At 44.1% G+C, this 11,616-nt stretch overlaps 1 protein-coding gene and 1 long non-coding RNA gene across 2 annotated transcripts; one reads left to right on the top strand and one right to left on the bottom strand.

Moving 5' to 3' along the window:
- Positions 1 to 557: 557 nt before the first annotated feature.
- On the bottom strand, positions 558 to 7,980 carry LOC119014058 (cell death-inducing p53-target protein 1-like). The gene is made up of 4 exons (XM_037088956.1): positions 7,925 to 7,980; positions 4,086 to 4,138; positions 3,718 to 3,916; positions 558 to 3,509 (listed from the first exon to the last, which is right to left on the bottom strand). The coding sequence occupies exons 1-4, from the start codon at positions 7,969 to 7,971 to the stop codon at positions 3,392 to 3,394; spliced, it is 417 nt and encodes a 138-aa protein (XP_036944851.1). The 5' UTR covers positions 7,972 to 7,980; the 3' UTR covers positions 558 to 3,391.
- Positions 7,981 to 9,284: 1,304 nt separating this feature from the next.
- LOC119014559 lies at positions 9,285 to 10,073 on the top strand. The gene is made up of 2 exons (XR_005073002.1): positions 9,285 to 9,767; positions 9,946 to 10,073. It is a non-coding gene; the product is annotated as an uncharacterized LOC119014559 (long non-coding RNA).
- Positions 10,074 to 11,616: the final 1,543 nt, after the last annotated feature.

Genomic DNA, 11,616 nt, shown 5'->3' with positions numbered 1-11,616 from the left:
TTTTAAATAAAGAGTTGTTTGAAGAGGCACCATACTGCTGTGTGGAGTTTGATGGAAGGATGTTTGCGAAGACTAACTGACAGAAAAAGAAGGGGGAGGGCCGATCGGTCTTTTATTATTATTTCATTTTGTTGTTGTTGCAAGTAACAGCTGCAAACTGGCGTCCAATCCCGAGGCTCACTAGTGCCCTGATGTGGTTCTTTATATTTTCTGCTCCCATCCTTTAGTGCAACGACAACAAGTTTACACACAGTTCTTTCTCACTTAGTTTGGTTGGAGGAAAAAAATGAATTAAACTTTTTTTTTTTTTTTGTCTTTCTGCAGATCTTGTATAATAAAATAAAAATCCACAGCATCTGTTTAAAAATAAATGGGGAAAAAAAAAAGAAAGGAGGAAATTTGTCTGTATTTCATCTTGCACGTTGGCACTTAATGTCAGAGGTTTCTCAGGACTGGCAAATGTACATTTTGGTTGTGGTTTTGAGTTGCTCAGTGACTTTCAAGGAACACACGCACACACACATGCACGGACATTACCCCCTTGACTTTCTCTTCCAGTTTTTTGTTTTCCGGGGGGGGGGGGGGTCCAATGTCTTTCTCAGTCATTCCTCCTCTGAACGCAAACACACACGAGCTTCGTCATCTTCTCTCTTGATTGAAACTGTCGCCTCCAGGTGATTGGGAGCGGTAACTGCGCTATGCTTGGTAGGGAGCTGCAGACAACTTCGAGCCCCACAGGTTTGAGGAATGTGTAGAGACAAAACCAGCATTGTAAGAAACACTTTAAAGCCCTTTTTTTTGTTTTGGTTTTGGATTTTGGTTTTGTTCCTTTAAAGCACAGATGGAATGCTCCCCTAATAGCGCATAGCTGGCTCTGTAAAGACAACATTTAAGAATTGTATATTTAAAAATATGAACGTGTAAAATTAAAGAGAAACACACGCCTTTGTTGTTGGGTACAGAAGGAGCCAGGTGTCCATATTTCTTGTGTGTAGGGTTTTCTCTTTTTCTTTGCGTTCCTGATGTACCATTGACGATTTTCTTCTGTTACATTTGGATTTTTTTTTTTTTCTTTTCAAAACTAACTGCATTGGTTTTGTCTTGTTAAAAAGTGCAGTACAAAGATGACCTGCAGAATCACACCTTAATTTGATCTTTTCCAGTTTAAAATCCTCAGTGTAGCAGCAGTGTACGACAACTATTCCTGTATATTGCCTTTTTGCTGGAAATGTATGTTGAATAAAATTTTCTATAAAAACAAAAACACTGCTGCTTGTGCGAGTGCTCGAATCCAAAACACTGTTAAGAGGATTAGTTGGACACGTTGGGGGAAATACAATGCCAAATAGTTGTTTGGTGGAGAGTTGGAACCCACTCACATGTCCGCTCATTCAAATTAGAGGTCCAGGGCAGTTAACATAAAAGGTGGACGATGTAGGGAAACTGTGAGCCTGGCCAAGTCTAAAGTGAATGCCTGTTACACTTCTTTGTCACAGAATACAAAAGTGAAGCAGGTAAAATGCATTACATTTGTGAAAGTCAAGACAATACAAAGACTTCTGACATACTGTAAAAAGTCTCATTTCTTCACATTCTTACATATTTGCACTTTTAAAAATGGCAATGCACTGATATACCCTGATACAACACAAGCCCAGAAGTTATTACAGTTCATTCTGAGAGGAACTACAATTCAGAACAATTCGTCTCAGTCGAGAGCAAAGTCATGCTACTAGCAGGGCTAAAAATATAATTTAATGCAGGATTAACTGTCACAGCTCTGCCATTCTTGCTCTATTATATAACAAATTGCAGGAACCAGCTGTGGTTTAAAGTTCACTCCTGACCATGAACACATCAGTGACCAAATCAGTCTCACACAAGGTCCCTTAGTTTACTTTATACTCCTACTTCTCTACATCTCGAAGGCACATGCTGTACAATTTTACAGCACGCTTAAAACTCAGTGTCTTGTGGAAACAATACACCAACTTAACCAACAGGTCGGATGGTTGGCCCCGACCTCTGACCTCTGTAAAGCAGGTCAAGGAAAAAGACAACATAAACACATCAGGGTGCTATATATTAAGTCTACTTTTACTGAAGAAATAACGTAACAAAATAGATAATAATAGTATATAACAGGGTCCAAGCATATCTGGTTTACCTGGTCCAGGGGACAGTGTGAGCAGAGATAAACAACAACATTATGAAACACTGACATGAACGTTATTGGCTAAAGAAAAAATGCAATCAAACAAAAATATGTTGAAAGGCTGCTTTATGCAGACATGGTCAAAAATGTATTTTGAAGGAGCAATATGTAAAAATGATCAACAAAACTGGACGAAATAACAGTTCCGACAGTCTGTATATTGCTTGGCGGAGATATCTACTGAAGTTAGCATGCTAGCCAGCTAGCTCCGGCCTGTCCCAGCCCAAAGCTCCTGTCCTAGTGGTGTGAACACTAACCCCGAGTCTCCAAGCTCCCAGTACAGACTGCTACCTGTGCAGCTAACAAGCTAACACTTAGCAGCAGTTAGCAGTTGCTCTGGTGATATGCTGTTGGTTTGCATTTGAATTCAACAGGCAGCTACTTCTTACATATTGCACCTCTAAATCTTCCAACTCACACTTTCAAGTGTCTCGATCAGTGGCACCACCAGCTGGTGATGATGTCACATCATAGTCAAGTGTTACTCTGATTTTTGCATTGTCCTTTGCATTTTGATGGACTTCTGCGTCACGTCTTTGTTTGAAAGTAAATATTCATGCATTGGTTTAAGATAAATTCAACATTACATCTACAGCCGGCTGCTGTTATATAATATATAAGCTTTTCTTTGAACTTCAGGCTCACTCAGATTTCCCTTCATCCCTTCATATAAAATGGCTTACGACATACAGATATAACACAAAAAATGATCTAATTTTATTACTGAGTGTGGCAAAACAGTGCCAACACAGGTTTATTGTGCAATAACTGTGTGTCTAGGTTGTGCCCAATGTTCTGGTTAAATTTTTTTAACATTGTATTTGCTCGTTTGGTCTGTTTAAATCTTAGAATTAGCTAACTAGTTAATTTGGTTACAGTTATTTACAGCCTTCATTTTAACAACGCGATGTATGCAGAAGTTTCTGAGAAAGATAACAGGGAAACTTTTTTTTCCTGCTGGAATGGGACAAAAATAAAATGGCTTCCAAAAAAGTGCATGGGGTGCACTTGATTTTTAAAAAAACGTGCACATGATATTAAATCACTAAAAACACAATCTGTTTGCAAACAATAAGATGCTTCATCCATAGAAATAAGCTACATCCCAAAACGCAGACAATAGTGACAGAATGTTTTTTCGTATTTCTATGGGTCCACTTCTGGCCCTCAGGCTCGTCATTTACAGCATTTTTTCTTCTCAACATGCAGGACTCTGTTACAGCGGGGGCACGTGTGGTATGCATCCTTGAAGTGTTTCACAAATAATGGGATCAGGAAGCAGCCACAGGCTAACCTGCAACACACACACATACAAACACACACACACACACACACACACACACACACACACACACACACACAGCTAGTGTCAAGCTGTATGTCACAATTTGCTGCATATGTGCCTGATGTACTGAATGGGATTCAGAAATGTATGTGTAAGGTGGTCTGTAGGGACCCTGGAGCCCCCAAGCAGGTCAATGTGGCCATGCATACACACTCACCCGCAGCAGATGAAGAGTAAGCACATCAGCCAGGCGTACGTCCCTGCTTTGTAGGTGACGTTGGTCATGACCTGCTGCTGGCAGGAAGTGCAGGTCGTCATGCCAGGAGAAGACCCCAGCGGCGTTTCGTAGCTCACGAACCTCCTTTTGCCCTCTGAAGAATCGAGACCGCCTGAACCACCTCCTCCGCCTGTGTACACTGATGGAGAGAGAATGATGGGAGGACAAGAATGTAAAAAATGTAATAGAATAAACTGGACAAGGTGATCAAGAAAAAAACAGAGGAGGTTAGACAGAAAAAAGATGGAATCATTAAGCCAATTTGTTGAAGATGATGGTGTGTGTGAGCCTGGTGTGCTTGGGTTTACCTGGTAGGACGTAGGGAGGGGGGGTATCTGTTTGCTGCTCGGAATTCATTGCGCTGCACAGACAGAAGGCAGGATTGTTACAACCAAAAACTCCCCCATTGAGGAGGCATTCAAGGCAAAATACATTAAATATATTGAACATCTGTCTTTGTGCCTTATGATCAGCTTCTCGTCACCTCTTGAGACAAATTTGATCTTGCTTTCTGCCACAAGATGGAGCCAAAGCAAGACTGACGGAGTTTAAAACAAGTGAGCCTCCGACAGAAACGTCTGTCACCTCTCACTGATGCATATGTGGCCCAAAGTGGTGAACTGGTAATCGGAGCAGGGTGTTTATATACTGCATTGTGTGGATATTTTCTTCTCCGTAGATGTGGTGCCCTCTTTTTTTTGCCTCAGACTTAGCCTGAAGCATTGTTAGATGTCTTTAGGGCCTCTGACAAATAAAAGTCATCTGACTAGTTTGATATAATGATCTCATATACAAAGAAATCTAATGCTTTTGTCTGCTTAATATCATTGTCACTCTTTAAACAAACATAAAAGACAGCATGACAAAACATCCCAATTCTCTGTCTGTACCTCTTTCACACACACAGTGCACACACTAGTTTGATCATCACCTAAGTCCCCTCTGTACACACATCTGAGTTTCTCTCTTTCTCACTCATACAAACATACACTTATCTCACATTAATTTCACGCTTCCTCCTTTGAACCGTCCAGAAGTTTCACCACCCGCAAGAGGGTTCGGAGGGGGCCAGTGCTATGAGATTTTGGTGGCGGTTGTGGGCATGGGCCATGATGACCCAATCCCCAGACGGTGACTCTGGCATTATGGCACTCTGGCACTATGGAATGTCAGCTCGCTGGGTGGAAAGAGCCTGAGCTAATGAGGGAGGTTGAGCGTAACCAGCTAGAGACAGTTGGGCTCACCTCCATGCACAGTCTGGCCTCTGGAACCCAACTCCTTGAGAGAGGCTGGACTGTCTTCTACTCTGGAGTTGCCTGCAGTGAGAGGCGGCGAGCTGGTGTGTGTGCTCATAGCTCCCCAGCTCAGCCACCATTTGCTGGAGCTTTCCCCGGTGAATGCGAGGGTCGTCTCCCTGCGCCTTCGGGTCGGAGATAGGTCTCTCACTGTTGTTTTGGCTTACGGGCCAAACAACAGTGTAGAGTACCTGGCCTTCTTGGAGGCCCCTGCGAGGCGTACTGGAAAGTGCTCCAACCGGAGACTCTGTCTTTCTACTGGGGGACTTCAACGCTCATGTGGGCAGCAACAGTGTTACCTGGAGGGATGTGATTTGGAGGAATGGCCTCCCTGATCTGAACCTAAGTGGTGTTCTGTTGCTGGACTTGTGTGCTAGTCACAGTTTGTCCATAACGAATGTTCAAGCATAAGGGTGTCCATCAGTGCATGTGGCACCAGGACACCCTAGGCCGGAGATCAATGACTGACTTTGTGGTCATGTCATCTGACCCCCGTCTGTATGTCTTGGGCACTCGGGTGAAGAGAGGGGCTGAGCTGTCAACTGATCACCACCTGATGGTGAGTTGGATTCGCTGGCAGGGGAGGACGCTGGACAGACTTGGCAGACCCGAACGTATTGTGAGGGTCTGCTGGGAACATCTGGTGGAACCCTCTGTCAGGGAGGTCTTCAACTCCTACCTCCTGGAGAGCTTTGACCAGATCCAGAGGGAGGCTGGGGACAGTGGGTCTGAAAGGGCCATGTTCTCCACTTCCATTGTTGACACGGCTGTTCAAAGCTGTGGCCATAAGGTCTCCCATGCCTGTCATGGCAGCAATCCCTGACCCCGGTGGTGGTGAAGTAAGGGATACTGTCAAGCTGAAGGAGTCCTATCGAGCCTGGTTGACTCAGGGGACTCCTGAGGCTGCTGATGGTTACTGGCTGTGCAGCAGCACAGGCGGTTGCGGAAACAAAAGCTTGGGTCTGAGCAAAGTTCGAGGAGGGGGTCTCAGGAGGGGGAAGCAGTCCTCCACCAACACTGTTTACGGTGGAGGTAGGGAGTTGTTGACCTCGACTGAGGATATTGTTGGGTGGCAGAAGGAATACTTCGAGGATCTCCTCAATCCCACTGATACGCCTTCCATAGAAGAAGCAGAGGCTGGGGACTCGAGGTTGATTCATTCATCGCTCAAGCCGAAGTCACTGATGTAGTTTGGAAGCTCCCTCAGTGGCAAGGCACTGGGGATGGATGAGATCCGCCCTGAGTACCTCAAGTCTCTGGATGTTGTGGGGCTGTCTTGGCTGACATGTCTCTGCAGCATTGCATGGCAGTTGGGGACAGTACCTCTGGACTGGCAGACTGGGGGGCTGGTCCATCTATTCAAAAAGGGGGACCAGAGTGTGTGTTCCAACTATCAGGGGATCACACTCCTCAGCCTCCCTAGGAAAGTCTATTCCAGGGTACTGGAGAGGAGAATTCAGCCGATAGTCGAACTGATTCGGATTTGTCCTGGCCATGGAACACTGGACCAAGTCTACACCCTCTGCAGGGTGCTTGAGGTTTCATTCCCAACCAGTCCACGTATTTTGTGGACTTGGAGAAGGCATTTGTCCACGTCCCTCGTGGCATTCTGTGGGAGGTACTTTGGGAGTACGGGGTCAGAGGCCCTCTGCTAAGGGCTGTAAAGTCCTTGTACGACTGGAGTAGGAGCCTGGTTTGCATTGCTGGCAGTAAGTCAGACCTGTTCCCAGTGAACGTTGGACTCTGGCAGGGCTGCCCTTTTTCACTGGTTCTGTTCATTATTTTTATGGACAGAATTTCTTGTCACAGCCAGGGGCCAGAGGGCGTCTGGTTTGGGAGCCACTGGATTTCATCTCTGCTTTTCGCAGATGATGTTGTCTTGCTGGCTCTTTTGAGCCAGGACCTCCAGCATGTACTGGGGTTGTTTGCAGCTGAGTGTGAAGCTGCTGGGATGAGAATGAGCATCTCCAAGTCCAAGGCCATAGTTCTCGACTGGAAAAAGGTGGCTTGCTCCCTCCAGGTTTGGGGGGAGCTCCTGCCTCAAGTGGGGGAGTTCAAGTATCTTGGGGTCTTGTTCACGAGTGAGGGAAGGATAGAGCGCGAGACTGACAGGCGGATTGGTGCAGCGGCTGCAGTAATGCGGTCATTGTATCAGTCTGTCATGGTGAATAGAGAGCTCAGAAGAAAGGCAAAGCGCTTGATTTACTGGTCAATCTACGTTTATACCCTCACCTATGGTCATGAACTTTGGGTTGTGACTGAAAGAATGAGATCCAGGTTACAAGCAGTCGAAATGAGTTTCCTCTGCCGGGTGGCGGGGCGCTCCCTTACAGATCTAGAGAGAGCTAGAGGAAGTGTTTGGGAGAGGGAAGTCTGGGTGTCCCTGCTCAGACAGCTGCCCCCACGACCCGGTCCTGGATAAGCAGAAGAAAATCTACAGATGGATGGATTAATTTCATGCCCAAGGTTGGGTACGTCAGTGCAGGAATGCAGCCAGGCTGCATGTTTCTGTCTCTGTCACAGTTTGAGGGTGTGTCGCTGCAGACTTCTTTAGCACACCTGAAGAGTGAGCTCACCGGGAAAAACCCCTGACATCATGTTGTGTGACTGACACAAGTGGACCATGAAGGTCGAACACTTCATTCCAAAAACTGTAAATGTTGATGAACCTTAACTTGGAGCATCAAGGTTCATCCCTTGGGTCTGATGCTATGCAGCATATACTGTGCTTTTTTGGGAATGTGCTGATGTAGAATGACTGTGGGCATACTAGAAGGCAGTCCAAGAATCCACTAAGTGTACTCCTGCCTCACTCATGTTTGGACATGAGCTCTGCACTCCTGTGGACTTACCTCCACAATACGTCCACAATCTCCAAGAACGGCTCTGGGTGGTCCATGAGTTGACCAGGCAGGGTCTGGCAGATGCTGGGTCTTGCCAGAAGCAGGCTTATGACTCCCGCTGCAGGGAACTTTGCTTCTGGAGATCAAGTGTGGGTCTACAGTCTAGAGTGAAAAAGGGGCTTTTACCCCAAGCTGATGAGCCAGTGGGCTGGACCCTGTACTCTACTTGAGAAACTGTCAGATGTTGTGTACAGAGTACGTTTGATCAGACAGAACTGGTTAGTGGTGCTCCACCGGGACCGGCTCACACCCTACGACCCTTTAACCTCATCTGCACCTCAGTGACTTTGTTATGAACACCTGGGTTACTGACGACAGCTAACCACTTCGGTGGGGGCTGTGTAACGTGTTGGGGAAAGCCTGTGGATGTTCAAATCCAAAGTGGGCGTGGTTTAGCGTGTCGTTATCACACTGTGAGTGAAATAGTAAGTCACCCAGTTATGTTGATAAGTTGCTAGCATGGATTTATGTGTGAAAAGTGAACAAATGGCATAAGTTTGGATTTGGAGCTTGTCAATCATAACTCTGTGCCAAATTCTTGCTGCTACTTGCTGCAATATATTTATTGCCCATGAATGATAGGGGAAAGTTAAGGTATGGAGTATTAACAGTAACACACTTTAACTGCACTTTAACACTAATGTAAACTTTAACAAACATAAACTGTGACACAATAAACTGAAGGCTTACAACTACACTATTACTTATACAGGGGATGGAAAACTAATAGCATTTTAACTGAGGTACAAGCAGGATAACACAGCCAGCAGGTTAAAATAACACCTGAACAGGCATAATGTTAGATTTCCAAATGTCCCTGATGAATTTAAAGTGGAGTAACATTAACTTACATCGACTTGAGCTGTTTACTGATTATGAAACAATGCTGCCATCGCCTGAAGTAAGCTAGTAAGCTAACATTCTGCTTCAACAATGGTAATTACGATGGATTAAACTATTAATTTAATTCACTCCATCACATTGACATTACTGTACCTCAATCTTCTTCATGTTTTTCTTTCTCTTCTTTCTTTCTTTTCCTTCCCTGGGTGCCAGGTGATTTCAGCCTTTTGGGCATTGCGATTCCGCTACAGTATCAATAAATCTCTCTCTTGGTCTTGGGGTCTCGGTCTTCAGCCTCTCAACCCTGCCCCTCTCACAGAGGGCAGGTACAGGGCAACGAGCCAGGAACCCAGAAAAAAGGCCTCTCCATTATTTAATAGGATTTGCTTTTAAGTTATGTTGCTGTGGGCCGAAATCATTTTATTATTATTATTTTTCTCTCCCCCCATTTGCGGCACCCCCCGTCCTTAGCATTTGCATATACAGCCTATGCCTACGGCCGGCTCTGGCCTACAGATTGTTGAGTTCAGCGGAGCATGCTCTTTGTTAACACCCCGAGACACTTCCAAGTCATAGGTGTGGCCAGAGCCGTGTCTTGCTATTTGCTGATTATGTGGTTGCATAGGGCCTCCGCACCACTAGGAGGCCCCCTCAAGATGTAAGTCCAGCCTCAATATCTGAGGAGTGACCCACAGAAAAAAAGTTTTGCAAAGTACCTGGCACTTATTTTTTTAGTACCTCTGCTGAGGTTCCAAGCGAGCCAAAGTGATACGTATGCCTGCTGGCTGGTCTCTACTGCGCTACGTTGCTATGACAACCAGTACTACTAAGCGAGGAGAAGCGAAGCAGGCTGTGCTGAGCTGCTGGTACCGGTCATTCATGGCATGGCATCAAAACCAACCTATTCATCTGGTTCAGAACAAAAGAAAAAAAGAAGAAACGAATAAAGGTAAGGTTTTTTTCATGATGTGGGGTGGACAACTTTGAAAGTGGGTGCATGCTTTAAAGGGACACTGTACTGTATATTACAATGTTATTGCATTAGTGTAACATAACTCAATTATATAGTATGAATATGTGCTTAGGATCTAAATTGCTTGGTAACCTCAGAAGTTTTGTCTTTGCAGGAGCAATTCTGAAATATTTTGGAGCCATGTACCAGGAAGCAACACGGCTGCCTTCAGCACCACCTGACCAGGATGTTTAAGTTTAAAAATGTTTCACAATTTAAAATAAAACATTTTGAGGAACACTGCATCAGTTTCATTTCCTGACCTATAGAGGATCCTCCATGTTTACCTTGTAAAATTATTTCCTATCTTGCTTGGGTGGGTCAATTTAAGATGTTTGATTTCAATTTGAGAGAGGTTTTCACGACTCTGTCCTGTTTTCCTCTTAAATTGTAATAATCACCTGTAAGGGTTATGAATCTATCCATCATAGTTTGACAAAATAGGGGCCCCCAACAATATCTTGCAAAGGGCCCCAAAAAATGGAAATGGCCCTAGGTGTGGCTGTACTGGAAGCACCAACTGTGCTGGTTCAACCTGACTCTGCGTGAGAGAGAGAGGAATGTTCATGTCCTAACTTCAAGGATGGGGTAAATGAAATGTGGATATTACCCTAGTCATCATTTATCACTTTGTGACAGAGACTTGGAGTGAATCCAGCTGCTAGTCGGAAAAACTGTGACTGACACCCAATCAGAAAAATGTCCCTAGAAGATACTGTCTTGGGTAACATGATCCTCACATCCTGGATTAGAATTAGAAGGCTCTCTATTATGACATATTTTCTGTGTTTGATTAACTTATTTTAAGAAACACAAAATTCAGGTGATTATATCAAGTTGGGAGTTCTGTTAGTTTGAGTTGTGCTTCTCTTTATATATGTGGCTGTATTACAAAGATACATGCAAACAATTTTAGGATAAATGAAAAAAAATGTTTGCCCTCTTCAGTCAGATCTTTTGTATCCAGTGCAATTTTGAGGACTATCTTTGGTGCACCACTTCATTTCTGGCCCCTGAATTGAGCGCTTCCTGTTTCTAACTTTTTGTTATTTAACATACTTTTGTATGTTCTTTTACTTCCAAATGTATTATTTCACAACCCTTCAGAACTTTCAGACATGACCCTGCATCACAATCATGTGTCTCTGCTCCTGTGTATTGCATTGCAACTGGGCAGATTAGCAACACAGCTAACATTTTTTTTAACAAGTTGTTTATGAAAAACATATTCTATCTAAAGTGTTTCTCAGGCGGACTGTTTCTGCTACGGATCTTACTATTTTGGCGGCGAGAACTACTTTTATAGACAACCAAGGCAACTTGTCAACTAGCTATAAGCTAAAGAAAAGCTAAAGAAACTATGTGAACTTAAACTTGCATTACAGCAAGTCCACTACAGTAACATCTAAAATGTCAGTTTCTATCATGAAGTGTGAAGGTGTAAGCAGACCGTCTCTGTCTTAAATCTAAATAATAAATATAATGTTACAGTAATCAGTAAATCAGATGCATACACACATGTACAGGTAGTGTAATGTTGCTACAGAGCCTCACAATAGTTCAGCCGAATTATATATTCATTAACACTGATTTTAGCACAAGTATTAAACAAAATGTTTTGTTCTTCTTATAATCACCAGTCCTTCAGTGTTTGAGAATTTACCGTAGCGTTAGTTTTTGAATCTCAGTCCATCTTCTTGCTGCAGAATAACTGGACAATCTACTTTCTGTGTTTGTTTTTCTATCATGCCCCACACCTGTAAACCCTCACACCTGTCTCATCTTC

Source organism: Acanthopagrus latus, chromosome 23 (assembly GCF_904848185.1).
Source record: "Acanthopagrus latus isolate v.2019 chromosome 23, fAcaLat1.1, whole genome shotgun sequence".
NCBI classification, from domain to species: domain Eukaryota; kingdom Metazoa; phylum Chordata; class Actinopteri; order Spariformes; family Sparidae; genus Acanthopagrus; species Acanthopagrus latus.
The sequence above is the reverse complement of the archived record's forward strand: the minus strand, read 5'-3'. Positions and strand labels throughout refer to the sequence as shown.

Bases quoted from the DNA above. Each gene is read 5' to 3' on its own strand.
- LOC119014058 (XM_037088956.1), bottom strand. From the start codon at position 7,971: ATGGACCACCCAGAGCCGTTCTTGGAGATTGTGGACGTATTGTGGAG. The intron at 4,139-7,924 runs GTAAGTCCACAG...CTGTCTGTGCAG, and splicing joins ATTGTGGACGTATTGTGGAG to CGCAATGAATTCCGAGCAGC. The intron at 3,510-3,717 runs GTGAGTGTGTAT...TGTGTGTTGCAG, and splicing joins TTACTCTTCATCTGCTGCGG to GTTAGCCTGTGGCTGCTTCC.